The 24048-nt window shown below is 41.8% G+C and overlaps 1 protein-coding gene and 1 long non-coding RNA gene across 2 annotated transcripts in view; both read left to right on the forward strand.

The window, feature by feature from the left end:
• The window catches only part of LOC144892321 (uncharacterized), a 340168-nt gene that overhangs the window by 175522 nt on the left and 140598 nt on the right, over positions 1–24048 (forward strand). The gene's annotated exons all lie outside the window — the stretch shown is intronic.
• Positions 1968–24048, forward strand: part of LOC137427404 (uncharacterized) — a 30163-nt gene continuing 8082 nt past the window's right edge. The window contains exon 1 of the mRNA XM_068116876.2: positions 1968–2197. Within this exon, the coding sequence (XP_067972977.2) occupies positions 2077–2197 (121 nt within the window). The 5' untranslated portion in view covers positions 1968–2076. The remainder of the gene's footprint in view (positions 2198–24048) is intronic.

A 24048-nucleotide genomic window follows, 5' to 3' on the forward strand; every position in this document is an offset into this window, starting at 1 on the left:
CAGACAGACAGACAGAACCACAAACACAACCGACCAATATACAGTACTTGAAAAATCTTCGATTTTGCAAGTAATAAACTTTTCTTACCTGAAAATTCCACTATGTGCGAGTAAAGAGCCTCCTGAAGGAATACAGCACTGCAGCAGGAAAGTACCACGTAGCGCAGGTATCATGAATGTATCCCTGAAAGCTATCATATCAAGTGATACCGTACATATTCAGCGCATGCTCACCGTGCAGTCTGTGCTTACTCCGACTAATGTAATCCAGCATGACGTGCACGTTAATATACATAATTAGATGCATATACATTAAGTTAATATTGATTTTAATAATATTGATAATTAGATGATGCATTTTGGGAACATCCCATATCTGGGTCTGTGTGGGTTGTACAAAGCAACATATTTTATGTTATATTTGAATAGAAAGTTGGGGGGGGGGGGGGGGAGGGGACAATCCTGCTCATCAAAAAAGTGGGGGGTGGGGGGTGTTCCGAGTATAATGATGTTCCAAGGGGGGGGGGGGGGTGTTCCGTCCACTACCCGTCGGCACCCGTGGTTCTCTCCACATTGTCATGTTCTCTCCACATTGTCATGTTCTCTCCACATTGTCATGTTCTCTCCACATTGTCATGTTCTCTCCACATTGTCATGTTCTCTCCACATTGTCCTGTTCTCTCTACATTGTCCTGTTCTCTCCACATTGTCCTGTTCTCTCCACATTGTCATGTTATCTCCACATTGTCCTGTTCTCTCCACATTGTCATGTTATCTCCGCATTGTCATGTTATCTCCGCATTGTCATGTTATCTCTGCATTGTCGTGTTATCTCCGCATTGTCATGTTATCTCCGCATTGTCATGCTATCTCCATATTGTCATGTTCTCTCCACAAAGTCATGTTCTCTCCACATTGTCATGTTCTCTCCACATTGTCATGTTCTCTCCATATTGTCTGTTCTCTCCACATTGTCATGTTTGTCCTGATTGCGTATGCTCAGAGAGGAGCAAGATTAAAATGTCTACTATCTGCCTGTCTGACAGTAAAACATTTGAAAATCATTGCAAACTAGAAACTACTGTTTTAGAGATGTCATGAAGGACACAAACAACAGGTACAAATAACTGATTTAATGTGGTGTAAAAGACGCTGCGTCAACGGCAGTAAAATTCTAAATTTTGTTTTTTCTCCAACCTTTTAAATCTTTATTTTATTTCAATTGAATTATATACTTTAATATTGTAGAAAACAAATTGCCCTTTGGCACTTTCAAAAACCTTTCATTTTAAAGCAGTACTTGGACAAAATATTACGGCATTTTTACATCATCTCGATCAACAAAATTTGCTATTCGCAGACCTCGCCCATGTCCTTTTTCCTCAAGGCTGTGTGGGGTAAGGTGTTCCATTAACTCTATCTTGTTTCTGCCAGATTCAGTTATCCATTTCAAGTCGCTGATTCCATAAATATGTCCGTTTTCTGCAATTATGGACCAACTCCGCTATATTGACCAACAGAAGGTCAGATCATAAGGTTCGGTTTCAAATTTATACGTTTCAGGAGAATAAAAACTAAAGACTTGCTGTCCAGACCTGTATTGTGATTTTTAGTTTCTTTATAAGTACTATTTAAAGTTGTTTGAATGGGATGTTTTTATTTTCAGATTTTATTGTGTAACTAAAGGTGGAGTCCAAATTCATTCATTAATACAACTCACTTATTAAAGGCTGAAGAACAAAAATAATGATAAAAATAGTAATCTTCCAGTGATAGTTTTAACAATACAAATGCCTTGTGGCGGACACAAAAGCCCACTGGCGTGGTGACATCATTCCGCGCACCAAGTGGGCGGTGGCCACGCCCGAGGGGTAGGCGTGGCCTCATGATATACACCGGGCGCGCAGCCCGGAGCGGGCCAGTGTTACAGTGAGCTCCTGAAATAAAGACGCTTATAAGTTACCGCTTGTCCGCTTCCTCCTTGCTCGCAAGCAGCGCGCGTAACGCCGCGCTTTAGCCTCTCTGATTAAGAAAGAAATTGTCAAATGCTTTACAGGTGAAGCTCATGCGGGGACGATGGAAACTTTCCAAAGTTATTTTCAGACTTCCCAAGATACTTTGAGCAATGAGCGTACAAAGCAGGAACCACGTGGTTCTCCTCCCAAGGAGTCCGGCAAAGCTGCTCAACTGCTCAAAGGTAAGCCAAGCTTCATAGAGCACTCTGCACTTCAGAGAGCACTTCATAGAGCAAAAACATCACTCTGTTTTTACTTGTTACTTGCAAAATCGAAGATTTTTCAAGTATATTCGTCGGTTGTGTTTGTGACTGTCTGTTTGTTACTTGCAAAATCGAAGTTTTTCAAGTATAATGGTCGGTTGTGTTTGTGACTCTGTTAGTTTGTCACCGGCCTACAGGTCACAATTTTCAACCGATCTTCACCAAGTGGTAGAGTTGGTCAAATGCCAGAAGCCTATTGTTGTTGGGGTCAATAGGTCAAAAGGTCAACATAGGCCAAAGGTCACCAACTTTGCTAAATTTCTAAAATCCTCAATTTTCATCCGATTGACTTGAAATTTGAAGACCACTTGCATATCTGGTCATTTAATTCAACCACCAAGAATTTTTGAAGTCAACATTGGCCAAATGGTCAACATAGGCCAAATTTCTAAAATCCTCAATTTTCATCCAATTGACTTGAAATTTGGAGAGGACTTGCACATCTGGTCACTGAATTAAATCACCAAGTATTCTTGAGGTCAACATAGGCCAAATGGTCAACATAGGCCAAATTTCTAAAATCCTCAAATTTCATCCAATTGACTTGAAATTTGAAAAGGACGTGCATATCTCGTCACTGAATTCAACCACAAATTATATTTTAGGTGAACATAGGCCAAAAGGTCAACATAGGCCAAATTTCTAAAATCCTCAATTTTCATCCAATTGACTTGAAATTTGAAGACGACTTGCATATCTGGTCACTGAATTCAACCACCAAGTACCTTTGAGGTCAACATAGGCCAAAAGGTCAACATAGGCCAAATTTCTAAAATCCTCTTTTCATCCAATTGACTTGAAATTTGAAGAGGACTTGCATATCTGGTTACTGAATTCAACCACCAAGTATTTTTGAGGTCACCATAGGCCAAAAGGTCAACATAGGCCATCATGTATCATTGGAAAACTTTTGGGGGAGGGTGGATTTTGCAAGTATCGTGCTACGCATGACGTCTTCTTGTTACTTGCAAAATCGAAGATTTTTCAAGTATATTGGTCGGTTGTGTTTGTGACTCTGTCTGTCTGTTTGTTTGTTTGCTTGTTTGTTTGTTTGTCACCTGCCTACAGGTCACAATTTTCAACCGATCTTCACCAAACTTCACCAAGTGGTAGAGTTGGTCAAATGCCAGAAGCCTATTGTTTTTGGGGTCAATAGGTCAAAAGGTCAACATAGGCCAAAGGTCACCAACTTTGCTAAATTTCTAAAATCCTCAATTTTCATCCGATTGACTTGAAATTTGAAGACCTCTTGCATATCTGGTCATTGAATTCAACCACCAAGAATTTTTGAGGTCAACATAGGCCAAATGGTCAACATAGGCCAAGTTTCTAAAATCCTCAATTTTCATCCAATTGACTTGAAATTTGGAGAGGACTTGCATATCTCGTCACTGAATTCAACCACAAATTATATTTTAGGTGAACATAGGCCAAAAGGTCAACATAGGCCAAATTTCTAAAATCCTCAATTTTCATCCAATTGACTTGAAATTTGAAGAGGACTTGCATATCTGGTCACTGAATTCAACCACCAAGTACCTTTGAGGTCAACATAGGCCAAAAGGTCAACATAGGCCAAATTTCTAAAATCCTCAATTTTCATCCAATTGACTTGAAATTTGAAGAGGACTTGCATATCTGGTCACTGAATTCAACCACAAACTATATTTTATGTCAACATAGGTCAAAAGGTCAACATAGGCCAAATGGTCAACATAGGCCAATTTTCTAAAATCCTCAATTTTCATCCAATTGACATGAAATTTGAAGAGGACTTGCATATCTGGTCACTGAATTCAACCACCAAGTATTTTTGAGGTCACCATAGGCCATCATGTCACATTGAAAACTTTTGGGGGAGGGCGTATTTTGCAAGTATCGTGCTACGCATGACGTTTTCTTGTTTGTTTGTTTGTTTGTCACCGGCCTACAGGTCACAATTTTCAACCGATCTTCACCAAACTTCCCCAAATGGTAGAGTTGGTCAAAAGCCAGAAGCCTATTGTTTTTGGCGTCAATAGGTCAAAAGGTCAACATAGGCCAAAGGTCACCAAATTTGCTAAATTTCTAAAATCCCCAATTTTCATCCGATTGACTTGAAATTTGAAGACCACTTGCAGATCTCGTCACTGAATTCAACCACCAAGTATTTTTGAGGTCAACATAGGCCAAATGGTCAACATAGGCCAAATTTCTAAAATCCTCAATTATTATCCAATTGACTTGAAATTTGAAGAGGACTTGCATATCTGGTCACTGAATTCAACCACCAAGTATTCTTGAAGTCAACTTAGGCCAAAAGGTCAACATAGGCCAAATTTCTAAAATCCTCTATTTTCATCGAATTGACTTGAAATTTGAAAAGGACTTGCATATCTCATCACTGAATTCAACCACTAATTATATTTTAGGTGAACATAGGCCAAAAGGTCAACATAGGCCAAATTTCTAAAATCCTCAATTTTCATCCAATTGACTTGAAATTTGAAGAGGACTTGCATATCTGGTCACTGAATTCAACCACCAAGTATTCTTGGTCAACTTAGGCCAAAAGGTCAACATAGGCCAAATTTCTAAAATCCTCAATTTTCATCCAATTGACTTGAAATTTGAAGACCACTTGCATATCTGGTCACTGAATTCAACCACAAATTATATTTTTGGTGAACATAGGCCAAAAGCTCAACATAGGCCAAAAGGTCAACATAGGCCAAATTTCTAAAATCCTCATTTTTCATCTAATTGAGTTGAAATTTGAAGACCACTTGCATATCTGGTCATTGAATTCAACCACCAAGATTTTTTGAGGTCAACATAGGCCAAATGGTCAACATAGGCCAAATTTCTAAAATCCTCAATTTTCATCCAATTGACTTGAAATTTGAAGAGGACTTGCATATCTGGTCACTGAATTCAACCACAAACGATATTTGATGTCAACATAGGCCAAAAGGTCAACATAGGCCAAATGGTCAACATAGGCCAAATTTCTAAAATCCTCAATTTTCATCCGATTGACTTGAAATTTGAAGAGGACTTGCATATCTCGTCACTGAATTCAACCACCTAGTATTTTTGAGGTCACCATAGGCCATCATGTCACATTGAAAACTTTTGGGGGAGGGCGTATTTTGCAAGTATCGTGCTACGCATGACGTTTTCTTGTTTGTTTGTTTGTTTGTTTGTCACCGGCCTACAGGTCACAATTTTCAACCGATCTTCACCAAACTTCACCAAGTGGTAGAGTTGGTCAAATGCCAGAAGCCTATTGTTTTTGGGGTCAATAGGTCAAAAGGTCAACATAGGCCAAAGGTCACCAACTTTGCTAAATTTCTAAAATCCTCAATTTTCATCCGATTGACTTGAAATTTGAAGACCACTTGCATATCTGGTCATTGAATTCAACCACCAAGAATTTTTGAGGTCAACATAGGCCAAATGGTCAACATAGGCCGAATTTCTAAAATCCTCAATTTTCATCCAATTGACTTGAAATTTGGAGAGGACTGGCATTGAATTCAACCACCAAGTATTCTTGAGGTCAACATAGGCCAAATGGTCAACATAGGCCAAATTTCTAAAATCCTCAATTTTCATCCAATTGACATGAAATTTGAAAAGGACTTGCATATCTGGTCAGTGAATTCAACCACTAAGTATCTTTGAGGTCAACATAGGCCAACAGATCAACATAGGCCAAATTTCTAAAATCCTCAATTTTCATCCAATTGACATGAAATTTGAAGAGGACTTGCATATCTGGTCACTGAATTCAACCACCAAGTATTTTTGAGGTCACCATAGGCCATCATGTCACATTGAAAACTTTTGGGGGAGGGCGTATTTTGCAAGTATCGTGCTACGCATGACGTTTTCTTGTTTGTTTGTTTGTTTGTCACCGGCCTACAGGTCACAATTTTCAACCGATCTTCACCAAACTTCACCAAGTGGTAGAGTTGGTCAAATGCCAGAAGCCTATTGTTTTTGGGGTCAATAGGTCAAAAGGTCAACATAGGCCAAAGGTCACCAACTTTGCTAAATTTCTAAAATCCTCAATTTTCATCCGATTGACTTGAAATTTGAAGACCACTTGCATATCTGGTCATTGAATTCAACCACCAAGAATTTTTGAGGTCAACATAGGCCAAATGGTCAACATAGGCCGAATTTCTAAAATCCTCAATTTTCATCCAATTGACTTGAAATTTGGAGAGGACTGGCATTGAATTCAACCACCAAGTATTCTTGAGGTCAACATAGGCCAAATGGTCAACATAGGCCAAATTTCTAAAATCCTCAATTTTCATCCAATTGACATGAAATTTGAAAAGGACTTGCATATCTGGTCAGTGAATTCAACCACTAAGTATCTTTGAGGTCAACATAGGCCAACAGATCAACATAGGCCAAATTTCTAAAATCCTCAATTTTCATCCAATTGACATGAAATTTGAAGAGGACTTGCATATCTGGTCACTGAATTCAACCACCAAGTATTTTTGAGGTCACCATAGGCCATCATGTCACATTGAAAACTTTTGGGGGAGGGCGTTTTTTGCAAGTATCGTGCTATGCATGACGTTTTCTTGTTACTTGCAAAATCGAAGATTTTACAAGTATATTGGTCGGTTGTGTTTGTGACTCTGTCTGTCTGTCTGTTTGTTTGTTTGCTTGTTACTTGCAAAATCGAAGATTTTACAAGTATATTGGTCGGTTGTGTTTGTGACTGTCTGTCTGTTTGTTTGTTTGCTTGTTTGTTTGTTTGTCACCGGCCTACAGGTCACAATTTTCAACCGATCTTCACCAAACTTCACCAAGTGGTAGAGTTGGTCAAATGCCAGAAGCCTATTGTTTTTGGGGTCAATAGGTCAAAAGGTCAACATAGGCCAAAGGTCACCAACTTTGCTAAATTTCTAAAATCCTCAATTTTCATCCGATTGACTTGAAATTTGAAGACCACTTGCATATCTGGTCATTGAATTCAACCACCAAGAATTTTTGAGGTCAACATAGGCCAAATGGTCAACATAGGCCAAATTTCTAAAATCCTCAATTTTCATCCAATTGACTTGAAATTTGGAGAGGACTTGCATTGAATTCAACCACCAAGTATTCTTGAGGTCAACATAGGCCAAATGGTCAACATAGGCCAAATTTCTAAAATCCTCAATTTTCATCCAATTGACTTGAAATTTGAAAAGGACTTGCATATCTCGTCACTGAATTCAACCACAAATTATATTTTAGGTGAACATAGGTCAAAAGGTCAACATAGGCCAAATTTCTAAAATCCTCAATTTTCATCCAATTGACTTGAAATTTGAAGAGGACTTGCATATCTGGTCAGTGAATTCAACCACCAAGTATCTTTGAGGTCGACATAGGCCAAAAGGTCAACATAGGCCAAATTTCTAAAATCCTCAATTTTCATCCAATTGACATGAAATTTGAAGAGGACTTGCATATCTGGTCACTGAATTCAACCACCAAGTATTTTTGAGGTCACCATAGGCCATCATGTCACGTTGAAAACTTTTGGGGGAGGGCGTATTTTGCAAGTATCGTGCTACGCATGACGTTTTCTTGTTTGTTTGTTTGTTTGTCACCGGCCTACAGGTCACAATTTTCAACCGATCTTCACCAAACTTCACCAAGTGGTAGAGTTGGTCAAATGCCAGAAGCCTATTGTTTTTGGGGTAAATAGGTCAAAAGGTCAACATAGGCCAAAGGTCACCAACTTTGCTAAATTTCTAAAATCCTCAATTTTCATCCAATTGACATGAAATTTGAAGACCACCTACATATCTGGTCACTGAATTCAATCACCAAGCATTTTTGAGGTCAACCTAGGCCAAATGGTCAACATAGGCCAAATTTCTAAAATCCTGAATTTTCATCCAATTGACTTGAAATTTGGAGAGGACTTGCATTGAATTCAACCACCAAGTACTCTTGAGGTCAACTTAGGCCAAATGGTCAACATAGGCCAAATTTCTAAAATCCTCAATTTTCATCCAATTGACTTGAAATTTGAAAAGGCCTTGCATATCTTCAAAATGACTTGAAACTGTTAACATATATAATGACGTCATGCCTGTCTGTGCTGCTAACATGAGCCCGTGTCATTAATGTATTATAGAGCTACCTTTGCTCGTACCACGTGATGATCGCCATTTAGATTGTTCAGAGCAACATCAGCCACGTCACTGATCCACCCAATCGGACTTCACCTGGTTGGAAGCATCCAGAATTTTTCAAACCTTCACGTCTTCCAGTGTGTGAATACTTTTTGTAAACATAAGATAATTCACTAAATCTGGATATTAAACGGTTCAAAGTCCGTCTCGCATCTGGACCTTGTTGTATTCGGCATTCCACACGGGACTTTGCGTCACGTCCATCACCTGTATTGTTATAATATCATTCCCGAGACAAAATGTCCAACGCATTGACATATCGAGGTTTCGGGACAAGCTTCATCACCTCAATTATTTGGCCATGAAACGATTGAAAGCACAATAAGTCAACCGTTCGTGAAGTTTATTTTAACTGTTAACGAGTTAAGCTGCGCTTGGGATGGGTGGAGGGGCCGAAGCGCAGAGTCCTGAGGAGATGTGAAATATCGGGTGATCGAGGCGGGCGGGAAAATCTCCTCAACGCGATCTCTGAGGTACTGCAGTCTTCACACAACCAGCGCGCCATTCTCCTCACGGCTGCATATCCTATCCTATCAATTCAATTGCCTATCCTTTCAATTGACTTGAAATTTGAAGAGGACTTGCATAATTGGTCACTGAATTCAACCACCAAGTGTTCTTGAGGTCAACATAGGTCAAAAGGTCAACATAGGCCAAATTTCTAAAATCCTCAATTTTCATCCGATTGACTTGAAATTTGAAGAGGACTTGCATATCTCGTCACTGAATTCAACCACCTAGTATATTTGAGGTCAACATCGGAAGGTCAACATAGGCCACATTTCTAAAATCCTAAATTTTCATCTAATTGATGTGAAATTTGAAGAGGCCTTGCATATCTGGTTACTGAATTCAACCACCAAGTATTTTTGAGGTCACCATAGGCCAAAAGGTCAACATAGGCCATCATGTATCATTGGAAAACTTTTGGGGGAGGGCGTATTTTGCAAGTATCGTGCTACGCATGACGTTTTCTTGTTTGTTTGTTTGTTTGTCACCGGCCTACAGGTCACAATTTTCAACCGATCTTCACCAAACTTCACCAAGTGGTAGAGTTGGTCAAATGCCAGAAGCCTATTGTTTTTGGGGTCAATAGGTCAAAAGGTCAACATAGGCCAAATGGTCAACATAGGCCAAATTTCGAAAATTCTCAATTTTCATCCAATTGACTTGAAATTTGGAGAGGACTTGCATTGAATTCAACCACCAAGTATTCTTGAGGTCAACATAGGCCAAATGGTCAACATAGGCCAAATTTCTAAAAGCCTCAATTTTCATCCAATTGACTTGAAATTTGAAAATGACTTGCATATCTCGTCACTGAATTCAACCACAAATTATATTTTAGGTGAACATAGGTCAAAAGGTCAACATAGGCCAAATTTCTAAAATCCTCAATTTTCATCCAATTGACTTGAAATTTGAAGAGGACTTGCATATCTGGTCAGTGAATTCAACCACCAAGTATCTTTGAGGTCAACATAGGCCAAAAGGTCAACATAGGCCAAATTTCTAAAATCCTCAATTTTCATCCAATTGACATGAAATTTGAAGAGGACTTGCATATCTGGTCACTGAATTCAACCACCAAGTATTTTTGAGGTCACCATAGGCCATCATGTCACATTGAAAACTTTTGGGGGAGGGCGTATTTTGCAAGTATCGTGCTACGCATGACGTTTTCTTGTTTGTTTGTTTGTTTGTCACCGGCCTACAGGTCACAATTTTCAACCGATCTTCACCAAACTTCAAGTGGTAGAATTGGTCAAATGCCAGAAGCCTATTGTTTTTGGGGTCAATAGGTCAAAAGGTCAACATAGGCCAAAGGTCACCAACTTTGCTAAATTTCTAAAATCCTCAATTTTCATCCGATTGACTTGAAATTTGAAGACCACTTGCATATCTGGTCATTGAATTCAACCACCAAGAATTTTTGAGGTCAACATAGGCCAAATGGTCAACATAGGCCAAATTTCTAAAATCCTCAATTTTCATCCAATTGACTTGAAATTTGGAGAGGACTTGCATTGAATTCAACCACCAAGTATTCTTGAGGTCAACATAGGCCAAATGGTCAACATAGGCCAAATTTCTAAAATCCTCAATTTTCATCCAATTGACTTGAAATTTGAAAAGGACTTGCATATCTCGTCACTGAATTCAACCACAAATTATATTTTAGGTGAACATAGGTCAAAAGGTCAACATAGGCCAAATTTCTAAAATCCTCAATTTTCATCCAATTGACTTGAAATTTGAAAAGGACTTGCATATCTGGTCAGTGAATTCAACCACCAAGTATCTTTGAGGTCAACATAGGCCAAAAGGTCAACATAGGCCAAATTTCTAAAATCCTCAATTTTCATCCAATTGACATGAAATTTGAAGAGGACTTGCATATCTGGTCACTGAATTCAACCACCAAGTATTTTTGAGGTCACCATAGGCCATCATGTCACATTGAAAACTTTTGGGGGAGGGCGTATTTTGCAAGTATCGTGCTACGCATGACGTTTTCTTGTTACTTGCAAAATCGAAGATTTTACAAGTATATTGGTCGGTTGTGTTTGTGACTGTCTGTCTGTTTGTTTGTTTGCTTGTTTGTTTGTTTGTCACCGGCGTACAGGTCACAATTTTCAACCGATCTTCACCAAACTTCACCAAGTGGTAGAGTTGGTCAAATGCCAGAAGCCTATTGTTTTTGGGGCAATAGGTCAAAAGGTCAACATAGGCCAAAGGTCACCAACTTTGCTAAATTTCTAAAATCCTCAATTTTCATCCGATTGACTTGAAATGTGAAGACCACTTGCATATCTGGTCATTGAATTCAACCACCAAGAATTTTTGAGGTCAACATAGGCCAAATGGTCAACTTCGGCCAAATTTCTAAAATCCTCAATTTTCATCCAATTGACTTGAAATTTGGAGAGGACTTGCATTGAATTCAACCACCAAGTATTATTGAGGTCAACATAGGCCAAATGGTCAACATAGGCCAAATTTCTAAAATCCTCAATTTTCATCCAATTGACTTGAAATTTGAAAAGGACTTGCATATCTCGTCACTGAATTCAACCACAAATTATATTTTAGGTGAACATAGGTCAAAAGGTCAACATAGGCCAAATTTCTAAAATCCTCAATTTTCATCCAATTGACTTGAAATTTGAAGAGGACTTGCATATCTGGTCAGTGAATTCAACCACCAAGTATCTTTGAGGTCAACATAGGCCAAAAGGTCAACATAGGCCAAATTTCTAAAATCCTCAATTTTCATCCAATTGACATGAAATTTGAAGAGGACTTGCATATCTGGTCACTGAATTCAACCACCAAGTATTTTTGAGGTCACCATAGGCCATCATGTCACATTGAAAACTTTTGGGGGAGGGCGTATTTTGCAAGTATCGTGCTACGCATGACGTTTTCTTGTTTGTTTGTTTGTTTGTTTGTCACCGGCCTACAGGTCATAATTTTCAACCGATCTTCACCAAACTTCACCAAGTGGTAGAATTGGTCAAATGCCAGAAGCCTTTTGTTTTTGGGGTAAATAGGTCAAAAGGTCAACATAGGCCAAAGGTCACCAACTTTGCTAAATTTCTAAAATCCTCATTTTTCATCCGATTGACTTGAAATTTGAAGACCACTTGCATATCTGGTCATTGAATTCAACCACCAAGAATTTTTGAAGTCAATATAGGCCAAATAGTCAACATAGGCCAAATTTCTAAAATCCTCAATTTTCATCCAATTGACTTGAAATTTGGAGAGGACTTGCACATCTGGTCACTGAATTCAACCACCAAGTATTCTTGAGGTCAACATAGGCCAAAAGGTCAACATAGGCCAAATTTCTAAAATCCTCTATTTTCATCGAATTGACTTGAAAATTGAACAGCATTTGCACATTGAGTCACTAAATAGGGAAATTAACTATTTTTGAGGTCAAAAGGTCAAAGGTCAACTCAAGGTCAACCTTCCAAAATCATCATTTTTCATCTGAAAAATCGTCACTTTTCATCCTGTTGACCCGAGCTTTGATCAAGATTGTAAATTTTAAACTTCATGAAATGGACAATTTGCTGTATCATTGGAAAACTTTGGGGGGGGGGGGGGGCGTATTTTGCAAGTATCATGCTACGCATGACGTTTTCTTGTTTGTTTGTTTGTTTGTTTGTCACCGGCCTACAGGTCACAATTTTCAACCGATCTTCACGAAACTTCACCAAATGGTAGAGTTGGTCAAAATCCAGAAGCCTATTGTTTTTGGGGTTAAAAGGTCAAAAGGTCAACATAGGCCAAAGGTCACCAACTTTGCTAAATTTCTAAAATCCTCAATTTTCATCCGATTGACTTGAAATTTGAAGACCACTTGCATATCTGGTCATTCAATTCAACCACCAAGAATTTTTGAGGTCAACATAGGCCAAATGGTCAACATAGGCCAAATTTCTAAAATCCTCAATTTTCATCCAATTGACTTGAAATTTGGAGAGGACTTGCATTGAATTCAACCACCAAGTATTCTTGAGGTCAACATAGGCCAAATGGTCAACATAGGCCAAATTTCTAAAATCCTCAATTTTCATCCAATTGACTTGAAATTTGAAAAGGACTTGCATATCTCGTCACTGAATTCAACCACAAATTATATTTTAGGTGAACATCGGCCAAAAGGTCAACATAGGCCAAATTTCTAAAATCCTCAATTTTCATCCAATTGACTTGAAATTTGAAGAGGACTTGCACATCTGGTCACTGAATTCAACCACCAAGTACCTTTGAGGTCCACATAGGCCAAAAGGTCAACATAGGCCAAATTTCTAAAATCCTCAATTTTCATCCAATTGACTTGAAATTTGAAGAGGACTTGCATATCTGGTCACTGAATTCAACCACAAACTAGATTTGATGTCAACATAGGCCAAAAGGTCAACATAGGCCAAATGGTCAACATAGGCCAAATTTCTAAAATCCTCAATTTTCATCCGATTGACTTGAAATTTGAAGAGGACTTGCATATCTCGTCACTGAATTCAACCACCTAGTATATTTGAGGTCAACATCGGAAGGTCAACATAGGCCACATTTCTAAAATCCTAAATTTTCATCTAATTGATGTGAAATTTGAAGAGGACTTGCATATCTGGTTACTGAATTCAACCACCAAGTATTTTTGAGGTCATCATAGGCCATCATGTCACATTGAAAACTTTTGGGGGAGGGCGTATTTTGCAAGTATCGTGCTACGCATGACGTTTTCTTGTTTGTTTGTTTGTTTGTCACCGGCCTACAGGTCACAATTTTCAACCGATCTTCACCAAACTTCACCAAGTGGTAGAGTTGGTCAAATGCCAGAAGCCTATTGTTTTTGGGGTCAATAGGTCAAAAGGTCAACATAGGCCAAAGGTCACCAACTTTGCTAAATTTCTAAAATCTTCAATTTTCATCCGATTGACTTGAAATTTGAAGACCACTTGCATATCTGGTCATTGAATTCAACCACCAAGAATTTTTGAAGTCAACATAGGCCAAATGGTCAACATAGGCCAAATTTCTAAAATCCTCAATTTTCATCCAATTGACTTGAAATTTGGAGAGGACTTGTACATCTGGTCACTGAATTCAACCACCAAGTATTCTTGAGGTCAACATAGGCCAAAAGGTCAACATAGGCCAAATTTCTAAAATCCTCTATTTTCATCGAATTGACTTGAAAATTGAACAGCATTTGCACATTGAGTCACTAAATAGGGAAATTAACTATTTTTGAGGTCAAAAGGTCAAAGGTCAACTGAAGGTCAACCTTCCAAAATCATCATTTTTCATCTGAAAAATCGTCACTTTTCATCCTGTTGACCCAAGCTTTGATCAAGATTGTAAATTTTAAACTTCATGAAATGGACAATTTGCTGTATCATTGAAAAACTTTGGGGGGGGGGGGGGGGCGTATTTTGCAAGTATCATGCTACACATGACGTTTTCTTGTTTGTTTGTTTGTTTGTTTGTTTGTCACCGGCCTACAGGTCACAATTTTCAACCGATCTTCACGAAACTTCACCAAATGGTAGAGTTGGTCAAAAGCCAGAAGCCTATTGTTTTTGGGGTCAATAGGTCAAAAGGTCAACGGGCCAAAGGTCACCAAATTTGCTAAATTTCTAAAATCCCCAATTTTCATCCGATTGACTTGAAATTTGAAGACCACTTGCATATCTGGTCACTGAATTCAACCACCAAGTATTCTTGAGGTCAACATACGCCAAAAGGTCAACATAGGCCAAAAGGTCAACATAGGCCAAATTTCTAAAATCCTCAATTTTCAACCAATTGACTTGAAATTTGAAGAGGACTTGCATATCTGGTTAATGAATTCAACCACCAAGTATATTTGAGGTCAACATGGGCCAAAAGGTCAACATAGGCCAAATTTCTAAAATCCTCAATGTTCAACCAATTGACTTGAAATTTGAAGAGGACTTGCATATCTGGTCACTGAATTCAACCACGAATTATATTTTAGGTGAAGATAGGCCAAAAGGTCAACATAGGCCAAAAGGTCACCATGGGCCAAATTTCAAAAAGCCTCATTTTTCAGCTGAAAAATCGTCACTTTTCATCCTGTTGACCCGAGCTTTGATCATGATTGTAAATTTAAATCTTCATGAAATGGACAATTTGCTGTATCAATGGTAAACTTTTGGGGGAGGGCGTATTTTGCAAGTATCGTGCTACGCATGACGTCTTCTTGTTTATTTGTTCTTTTTAATGATAAAATGAATTGGTTCCAAACTCTATGGAATAGCAGATCCATTAAATTGTGGCCAACCAAGTGGTCTTGTTTATCTTAACTAGACAGGTTTAGAAGTTGCTTTTAATATACCCAGAAATATTTCTGTACTTTGTATTTCTGGCCTTTACAGGATTGATCAGGCACATAAAAACCAATGTTTAAAAATGTCTGTTTCACTAATATACACTTTGGAAGTAGCATTGAAAATAACAAATCAAGTGAGATTATTGGAACTTTTCAGGTTTAAAAGATCAGTTTATAACGATCTAAACATGTGAAATGAGAGTTGTATTCTTGTAGATAAATGTAGAGCGTTAAAATCCCCCTAACCCAATAATTTTTTTTCTTTGCTCATGTATATTAGTAGTATAAGAATGTTGGTTCTGAGACGAACCCCTCAACAGACACTCGCTGATTTTCGTTGTCACTCACCAACGTTCGCTCCCTGTTGAGTTTTTATCTCACAACCAACATTATTGTACTACTTGTGTGTGAGATAGAGATATAGAGAGATAGAGAGACACAGAGACAGACACAGACAGAGCCTTTAAGCTCGTCCATGTGCAAATCTGTGTGTAAGAGTGCTCAATAGGAGGTTCAGTTTTTACGCATTCCATTGTTCTCGGGTTCCGTAATAAATATTTCTTTCTTGTACATTTTACCTCCGTCTCGGTTTGAGTTCATTTCCACAGGGAGAAGACATCGTCGGGGCCGGGAAGGTAAGTTGCGGCATTTCCCCCATACCCCCGGCTCGTGTTTCGATCCGCCATTGAATTGATTGTAGCCTCGTTAAGCTCGAATCCATCCGTGGACGTTCTGTCTTCACAGAGCGTCCACACAACAATATGTGGATACCAAAATATCTATCTATAATGCCAGTAATCTCTGTGTGTCTGTCTGTGACCGCTGTTTCTCGACAACCACGGGTCCGATATACTTGAAACTTGCCAGGTATATTGCTGGGGACCCGAGGATGTGCCTTTTCAAGGTTTCATATTAATCGGACAAGTAGTTAGCGAGCTATGTCCAAAAAACGATTCAACCAATCAGAGAGCAGCGAGCTATCACGTGTGCCGAACGTGGCGAACAGACTCTGCCTCGGACGGCACATTTGAGAGCGTATTCATTTATTTCACGTTGGCAAACTATGTTGCCGCTATGTTGGCGTTAAACTATGTTTTAAAACTAATTAAAACTAATTTGCGATTCTTTCGCTTTCCTGCGCGTTTGTGCACGCTATGGCGATTTCTTTACCAAACTCCGCAAGCCGTTCGCTTTGGACCAAACCATTTCATGTAAATAGAGGGGGGGGATTGTCACCGTACTCGCAAGCCGTTCGCTTTGGACCAAACCATTTCATGTAAATAGAGGGGGGGGGATTGTCACCGTACTCGCAAGCCGTTCGCTTTGGACCAAACCATTTCATGTAAATAGAGGGGGGGGGGATTGTCACCGTACTCGCAAGCCGTTCGCTTTGGCTTTGCGAATGGACCAAACCATTTCATGTAAATAGAGGGGGGGGATATAATTTTAGATATATATATAGTACGGGCATGCCCTAGTATTTTTAATTTCAACAATTTTCTGGAAGAAATGTTGCATCATTTGAAAAAATTGCAAGGGTGCCAATATTTTTGGCCGCGACTGTACCTACGTACAAAGCATGGTTTGTTATTGCTTTTTTTTCTTTTCTTTTTTTTTCTTTTTTGTTGTATATAGAGTCGAGGCTCGTGAAAGAGCTAACATTTATCAAACAAACAAATCAAACAAACAAGCAAACAAAGTATATAAAAAGGGGAGCGGTCGACAAGATGGGGAGAGAAGGGGAGGAAGCACACAAACAAAACATTTGAGAGCAGGGACATCGGGAGATGTTTTTGGAGGGAGAGGGCCTGGGGGGAGGCAGGATAGGTATAAAACGCAAGGACACCAAGGACCTCCAGGAAAGAAGTCAAAAGTCACCTCAAAAAAGTGGATTTGGGGTGAAATTAGCGGGGGTATAAAAGATCAAAGTTTTGGATTGGGGAAGATAAGAGATGGTGGTGAACAGCCATTTTAAAGACCTGGAGGGAGGAGTGGGATTGAAGAGAGTGAGGGAGTTTGTTCCAGAGGCGGGAGAAAAGAGGAATGAAGAAGTGAAGGTGAGCAGAGAGTCTTGATTTTGGCAGTTTAACCATAAGAGGGTTGCAGGCAGATCTTGTGCGACCTGCAGGAATATTTGGGGGACAGAGCCCAGAAAGAGCTGGGGGAGCAAGGCCGGAGAGGAGTCGGTAGAAGATGGAAAGACCACCAACCTGCCTGCGGTGATTAAGTGAAAGGCCCTCGGAGATAGCGTCATCGCGGGAGATTCCAATGATTCTGAACGCTTTGGTTTCAACAGCGTGAAGACGAGCTAGGTGTGAGGCAGGAGCACCAGCCCAGAGGGGAGAGCAGTACTCCATTGAGCTGCGGATGAAAGCCTTGTATGTGGTGAGGAGCTCAGGTGTGCCAAGGAAGGATTTCGCACGACGGAGGATCCCCAGTCGGCGACTGGCTTTGGAGGCCAGCTTGGAAATGTGGTTTTCCCAGGAAAGATCATGGCAGATAGTGAGACCCAAAAGCTTGAGTGACAGAACTTCTTGGAGAGAATTATTCAGAAAGTAGATGGGAGGATTGTCCAGTCGGTCTTTTCGGAGAGACATCGTAAGAGTGTGAGATTTGTCAGGATTGAAAGACATGTTCCACTTGTTTGCCCTGTCTGTGATTTTGTCCAGGTCCGCAGAGAGTGGGGGAGGCTGCATACTGCCGATCTGAGGGATGAGGAATGGAGAGGCAGAGAGTGGAGTCATCAGCAAAGAGATTTTTTTTTTTTTTTTTTTTTTTTTTGTATACAAGGTCGAGGCTCGTGAAAGAGCGAACATTAATCACACAGAAAGACAAACAGACACACAAAACAAATAACATCGGGACCGGTAGACAAGATGGGGAGAGAGGGGGAAGGACACAAACACAACATTTGAGAGCAGGGGGGACCGAGAGACATGGAGACATCGAGAGAACTGTGGGAGGGAGAGGGCTTTGGGGGGAAGGCATGGGAAGGGGGGGGGGGGGTGGGAGAAGTATAAAACATATGGACACTGCCAAGACTTCCAGGAAAGAAGTTGGAATTTCAAACAAGGTGGATCTGGGGTGAATTAGTGGGGGTAGAAAAGATCAAGGTTTTGGATGGGGGAAGATAAGAGATGGTGGTGAACAGCTGTTTTGAAGACCTGGAGGGAGGAGTGTGATTGAAGTGAGTGTGGGAGTTTGTTCCAGAGGTGGGAGAAAAGAGGAATGAAAGAGTGAAGGTGAGCAGAGAGCCGAGATTTCGGCAGTTTAACCATCAGAGGGTGGCTGGCAGATCTTGTGCGACCTGTAGGAATATTTGGGGGACAGAGCACAGAGAGAGCTGGGGGAGCAAGGCCGGAGAGGAGTCGGTAGAAGACAGAAAGACCACCTACCTGCCTGCGGTGAGTGAGTGAAAGGCCCTCAGAGATAGCTTCATCGCGGGAGATTCCAATGATTCTGAAAGCTTTGGATTCAACAGCGTGAAGCCGAGCCAGGTGTGAGGCAGGAGCACCAGCCCATAGGGGAGAACAGTATTCCATTGAGCTGCGGATGAAAGCCTTGTATGTGGTGAGGAGCTCAGGTGTGCCTAGGAAGGACTTCGCACGACGGAGGATGCCCAGTCGGCGACTGGCTTTGGAGGCCAGCTTGGAAATGTGGTTTTCCCAAGAAAGATCATGGCAGATGGTGAGACCCAAAAGCTTGAGCGACAGAACTTCTTGGAGAGGATTGTTGAGAAAGTAGATGGGAGGGTTGTCCAGTCGATCTTTTCGGAGAGACATAGTAAGAGTGTGAGATTTGTCAGGATTGAAAGACATGTTCCACATGTTTGACCAGTCTGTGATTTTGTCCAGGTCTTCAGAGAGTGAGGAGGCTGCAGACTGCCGATCTGAGGGAAGAGGAATGGAGCGGCAGAGAGTGGAGTCATCAGCAAAGAGATACAGAGGATTTTCCAGAGAGTCGGAGAGATCATTGATAAAGACCAGAAAAAGCACAGGGCCCAGCACACTGCCTTGGGGAACTCCAGCCTGAACGGGAAGGGGAGATGAGAGAAATCCATTCAGGGCCACATGTTGACTACGACCAGAGAGGAAGTCCGCAAGCCATGCATGGAGATTTCCATGGATACCATAGGAGGAGAGTTTGGTGAGCAGAGCTGGGTGCCAGACCGTATCGAAGGCACGTGATATGTCAAGGGAGACAGCTCTGATTTCCTGTTTGGCATTGAGGACCTCCATCCATTGTTGAGACAGCAGAAGCAGCATGTCCAGAGTAGAGTGACCTGGTCTGAAACCAAATTGATGATCAGAGATCAAGCCATTGGAGAAGAGGAAAGATTTCATATCCGAAGCAATGATGGATTCCATGACTTTGCTGATAATTGGGAGCAGGCTGATTGGTCTGTAGTTGCAAGGATCTGTTTTTGCACCTTTTTTGTGTAAAGCGGTAATGTTTGCTGATTTCCAGGATGCTGGCAGATGACCTTGAGCAAAAGATAGGGTGAAAAGAACAGAGAGAGGGTGAGATAGAGCGGCAGAGCAGGATTTTAGGACCCGTGGGCTGATGCCATCTGGTCCAGTTGCAGAATCAGAGTCGAGGTTTGACAAAAACTCCTCCACCTTGTCAGGAGAGAAGGTCACAGAGTCCAGGAGCAGTTTGGTTCGACTGGGAAAGGTGGGAACAGAGAGAGATGGGTTTGGGACTAAGGATTTTGAGGCAAACACAGAGTTGAGGCATTCGGCTTTGTCACGTGCGATGTCAACTGTGTGGCCATTTGAGGTAAGGGAGGGGATGGAGGGGGAACAAACACCAGAAACGGATTTGACCAGACGCCACCAGGATTTGGAGGAAGGAGACAGGTTTGAGAGTTCATTCTTGAGTGAGGAGAGATAGTGCTTCCTGGCACTCCTGAGGGTAGACACACACTTGTTCCGAGCTTGGTGGAAGGAACTGAGATTTCCTCCAGTTGGATTAGCCTTCCAAGAGGCAAAGGCAAGTTGTTTCAGGGCAACTGCCTCACCACAAGATTCAGTGTACCATGGACGGGAGGAAGGGTAAGACAACTGAAGGCGAGATGGGATAAATCTGTGCATGAGAGAGATCAGTTTGCTTTGGAAGAATTCCCAGGAAGAATTGATGTCAGAGGCAGTGGAGATGGGAGACCAATCCAGACGATTGATGGCTGCTTGAAGACCGTCCCAGTCGGCCTGAGTGAAATGCCAGACTCGTCGACGCTGAGGAGGCTCTCTGAGAATGGCCAGAGAGATGTCCACTTTGACAAGCACATGATCAGAAGAACCGATTGGAGCAGAAGAAGAGCAGCAGACATTAGCAGGGAAGTTGGTCATAATCAAATCTAGAAGAGAAGATACTCCATTGGCTGACATCCGGGTCGGGAAATTGACAGATTGTGTCAATCCCAGTGAGTCACAGAAGTCCTTTGCTGAGGTGCCATGACTGGTGAGAGAGGAACCCACACCCAACCAGGTGGCATGATGACAATTGAAGTCACCACATATGAGGAAGAGAGAGTTGGGATGAGTGGATAGAAGTTGGTCCATGTTGTCAGACAGTGAAATGTAGATGGAGTCATCACTGTTGGGGGGACGGTACAGAACACATATGAACAAAAGGTGGGAGCGGAGAGGAAGCCGTAGCCAGAGGTACTCCTGGGGGTGAGGAGGAGAGAGGGCAGTGCAAGGAGAGTGAGGAAGAGAGTTTTTGATAAAGATAGCCACCCCACCACCAGGCCGAGGCTCAGGTCTATCATACCGGAGGAGGGAGTAACCAGGAAGAGATATTAAGGAATCAGAGACATCTTGAAGGAGGAAAGTCTCTGTTAAGCAGATCAAGTCTGGATTGTCAGAAGCAACCTGTATGGAGAGATCAGTCAGGTTTGAGCGAAGGCCCCGGATGTTTGAGGTCCATACCGTTAATGAAGAGAGAGGGGGAGCATCGGGTACAGTACAGGGGAGGGGAGGAGTAGGGTAAGATGAAGGATGAGAGGGGGAGGTAGGGAGAGCAGTTGTTAGTGTGTCAGCGATTGCAGAAGAGTTCCAAGAAAGGGAAGGATGAGGAGGATGAAAGGTTTGAAGGTGAAGGGATGAGGCACAGTGAGGGGTTGTTTGAGGGGGGGCAGAGGAAAGAAGAAGGTTGGGGGGGGTGGAGGTATGAGATAGAAGGGAGACGAAGTGGGGAGGAGGCAGCTTTGAGGAGGAGGGGAGAGGAGGGAGAATTGGAGAGGAATGGTATGGGGGGAGATTTGAATGGGAGGGGTTGGGGGGGAGTTTTGAAGGGGAGGAGTGAGGGGGGAGTTTAGGAGGGGAAGGGCAAGGGGGGAGTTCAGGAGTGGAAGGGCAAGGGGGGAGTTCAGGAGTGGAGGGGTAGGGGGGGAGTTTAAGAGTGGTGGGGCAAGGGGGGAGTTTAGAAGTGTAGGTGCAAGGGGAGGGATTTGGATGGGAGGGGCAAGAGGGGAGTTTAGAAAGTGGATGATTAATGAAAGACGAACATTGAAAACAAATTGGGTTTGTTGTGATTTTCAAGTTAGCAATCCGGTTCAGAATGATGGAGGAGGGATGGAATGAATGTGAATTTAGACCATGTAGTGAGGGAGACGTATAAGATATTGAATTTCTTTTTTTTGAGGTGGAATGAGTTGGAGAGGAAATTGAGAAAAGCCTTTCAAATAGGAAGAAAAACAGCGTGTTGTAAAATACCACTGAGTAAAACACTGAAGGGGAAAGGTTATACATATTTAAATAATATTTAAACAGAACCGTGAACAATCTTATGTGCACAAAAATACCAACGGGGGGAGAGCCGAGAGGGACCACCACGAGTCACGTGAAGGGCAAATGGTCAAAGGATAGAGAGGATTTTCAAGGGAGTCAGAGAGATCATTGATGAAGACCAGAAAAAGCACAGGGCCCAGAACACTGCCTTGGGGAACTCCAGCCTGAACAGGAAGAGGAGATGAGAGAAACCCATTCAGGGCCACACGTTGACTACGACTAGAGAGGAAGTCCGCCAGCCATGCGTGGAGATTTCCATGGATACCAAAGGAGGAGAGTTTGGTGAGCAGAGCGGGGTGCCAGACCGTATCGAAGGCACGTGATATGTCGAGGGAGACAGCTCTAATTTCCTGTTTGGCATTGAGGACCTCCATCCATTGTTGAGACAGCAGAAGCAGCATGTCCAGAGTTTACATAATGTTTAATCATTCCCCACTAGTATAGTATATCTTTGCTTAAAATAAAATTTTCTTGATGAAACTCTCGTGGTAATTTATAGCTCCTTTTCCGTTTAAACCAATATTCTTCAATCTATTTTTGTTTTCTTCTTAATACATGAGTCATTACAGCTGAAGATTTTGGGAATTATGATTGTGATGACTCTGGTAAGTCTGTGGGGAATCGCACACACAAAATCAGGCAATATAGTGTTACGGACTCGGCCTTAAGGATTGTTGTTATGAGTATTGTTGCTGGTTCGAAGTATTCTAGATATTATGCTTGTTGTGACTTAAGGGAAAGGGTTGTTGTGAGTAAAAGATTTAAAAGCGCTCCTGGTAAAATGTGGCCAGAAATCCGGATCGAGACCGGAAGAGGTGGAGCAAAGAAAAGGAGGTGGGAGGAGATCGGAAAGAGAGGTGGTGGTGGAGGCTCTGGGCCGAGCGTTCAACGTGCAGTGCGAGGGAACCTTGCGTCCTTGAAAGGAAGTTCGGTCGATAAGAAATATCACCGGAGTGCAGGGAGCCTGTGTCGCCGGGTATTCTCAGTGAGGTTCCGGAGGATCCAGACCTTGAGAACCTGGGTTGGAGCAAAAGCCGTCCGCCATTTTGGCCACGCGAGCACCCGGTAGGGAACAGGTTTTCGTCGTGTCGGCTGGGCATTATTTCCGGGTGGATTGCCGGGAACGGCCGTGCCAGAAAGGGGCACGTGCGAATTCTACGGAGGCTCGCGGGTTGAACCGCAACGTGTACGTCGGAGCGAATCTTTGTGAGGTTCCTCTCCACCGCTGTGTTGCTGGGGGCTGAGCACGTGACCTCGGGGTCGTCTTGCTCGTCAACGCCTCAATTAACCATCGGGCCTTGACTCCCCGATCGCGGGAGCGCACAGACATTGGGACTTCGCCTTGGAGGGAAGCAGAGACATTGGGGGAGGTGCCCGTGAGTGTGGGGTTAAGGGTTAAGTGTGGGGTTTTGCCATAAACCAGGCTTGACAAGGATTTTATCGTAAGATTTGAAAGTAGGGGTGATTGCCCCATTGCTGTATGGCTCTTTGTGTGGGATTTATAATATATTATGGTTTGTTTATAACCGTGTGTGGTTGCATCATTTGATTCGACTGTTTCATTTGCTGGTTCCAGTGAGGGATAAAAACATCTTTCTGCCGGGGACCCTCTCGGGGTTCGGAGGTCCACCGAGACCAGGGGTAAGGGGGGGGGGACCCCGTAACAGAAATTGGGGGCTCGTCCAATTGATATTCGTGGACTCGCAATTGGGTCTGCGTCCGGGATCTAAAAAAATTCCTAAATTTAGTCCGGGAAAGAATTCCCAAGTTTGGAACTTTTTCCAACATTCCCAAATTTTTTCCAAAAACAAACAACAAAAAATAATAATAATAAATAATAATACTTTTGTTTTTGTTTGTTCGAAATTTCTTGTGTGAAGGTTAACAGGTGTTACCAGTAGTCACTAT

This window comes from Myxine glutinosa, chromosome 5 (assembly GCF_964187855.1).
Source record: "Myxine glutinosa chromosome 5, kmMyxGlut1.1, whole genome shotgun sequence".
Taxonomy (NCBI): Eukaryota; Metazoa; Chordata; class Myxini; order Myxiniformes; family Myxinidae; genus Myxine; species Myxine glutinosa.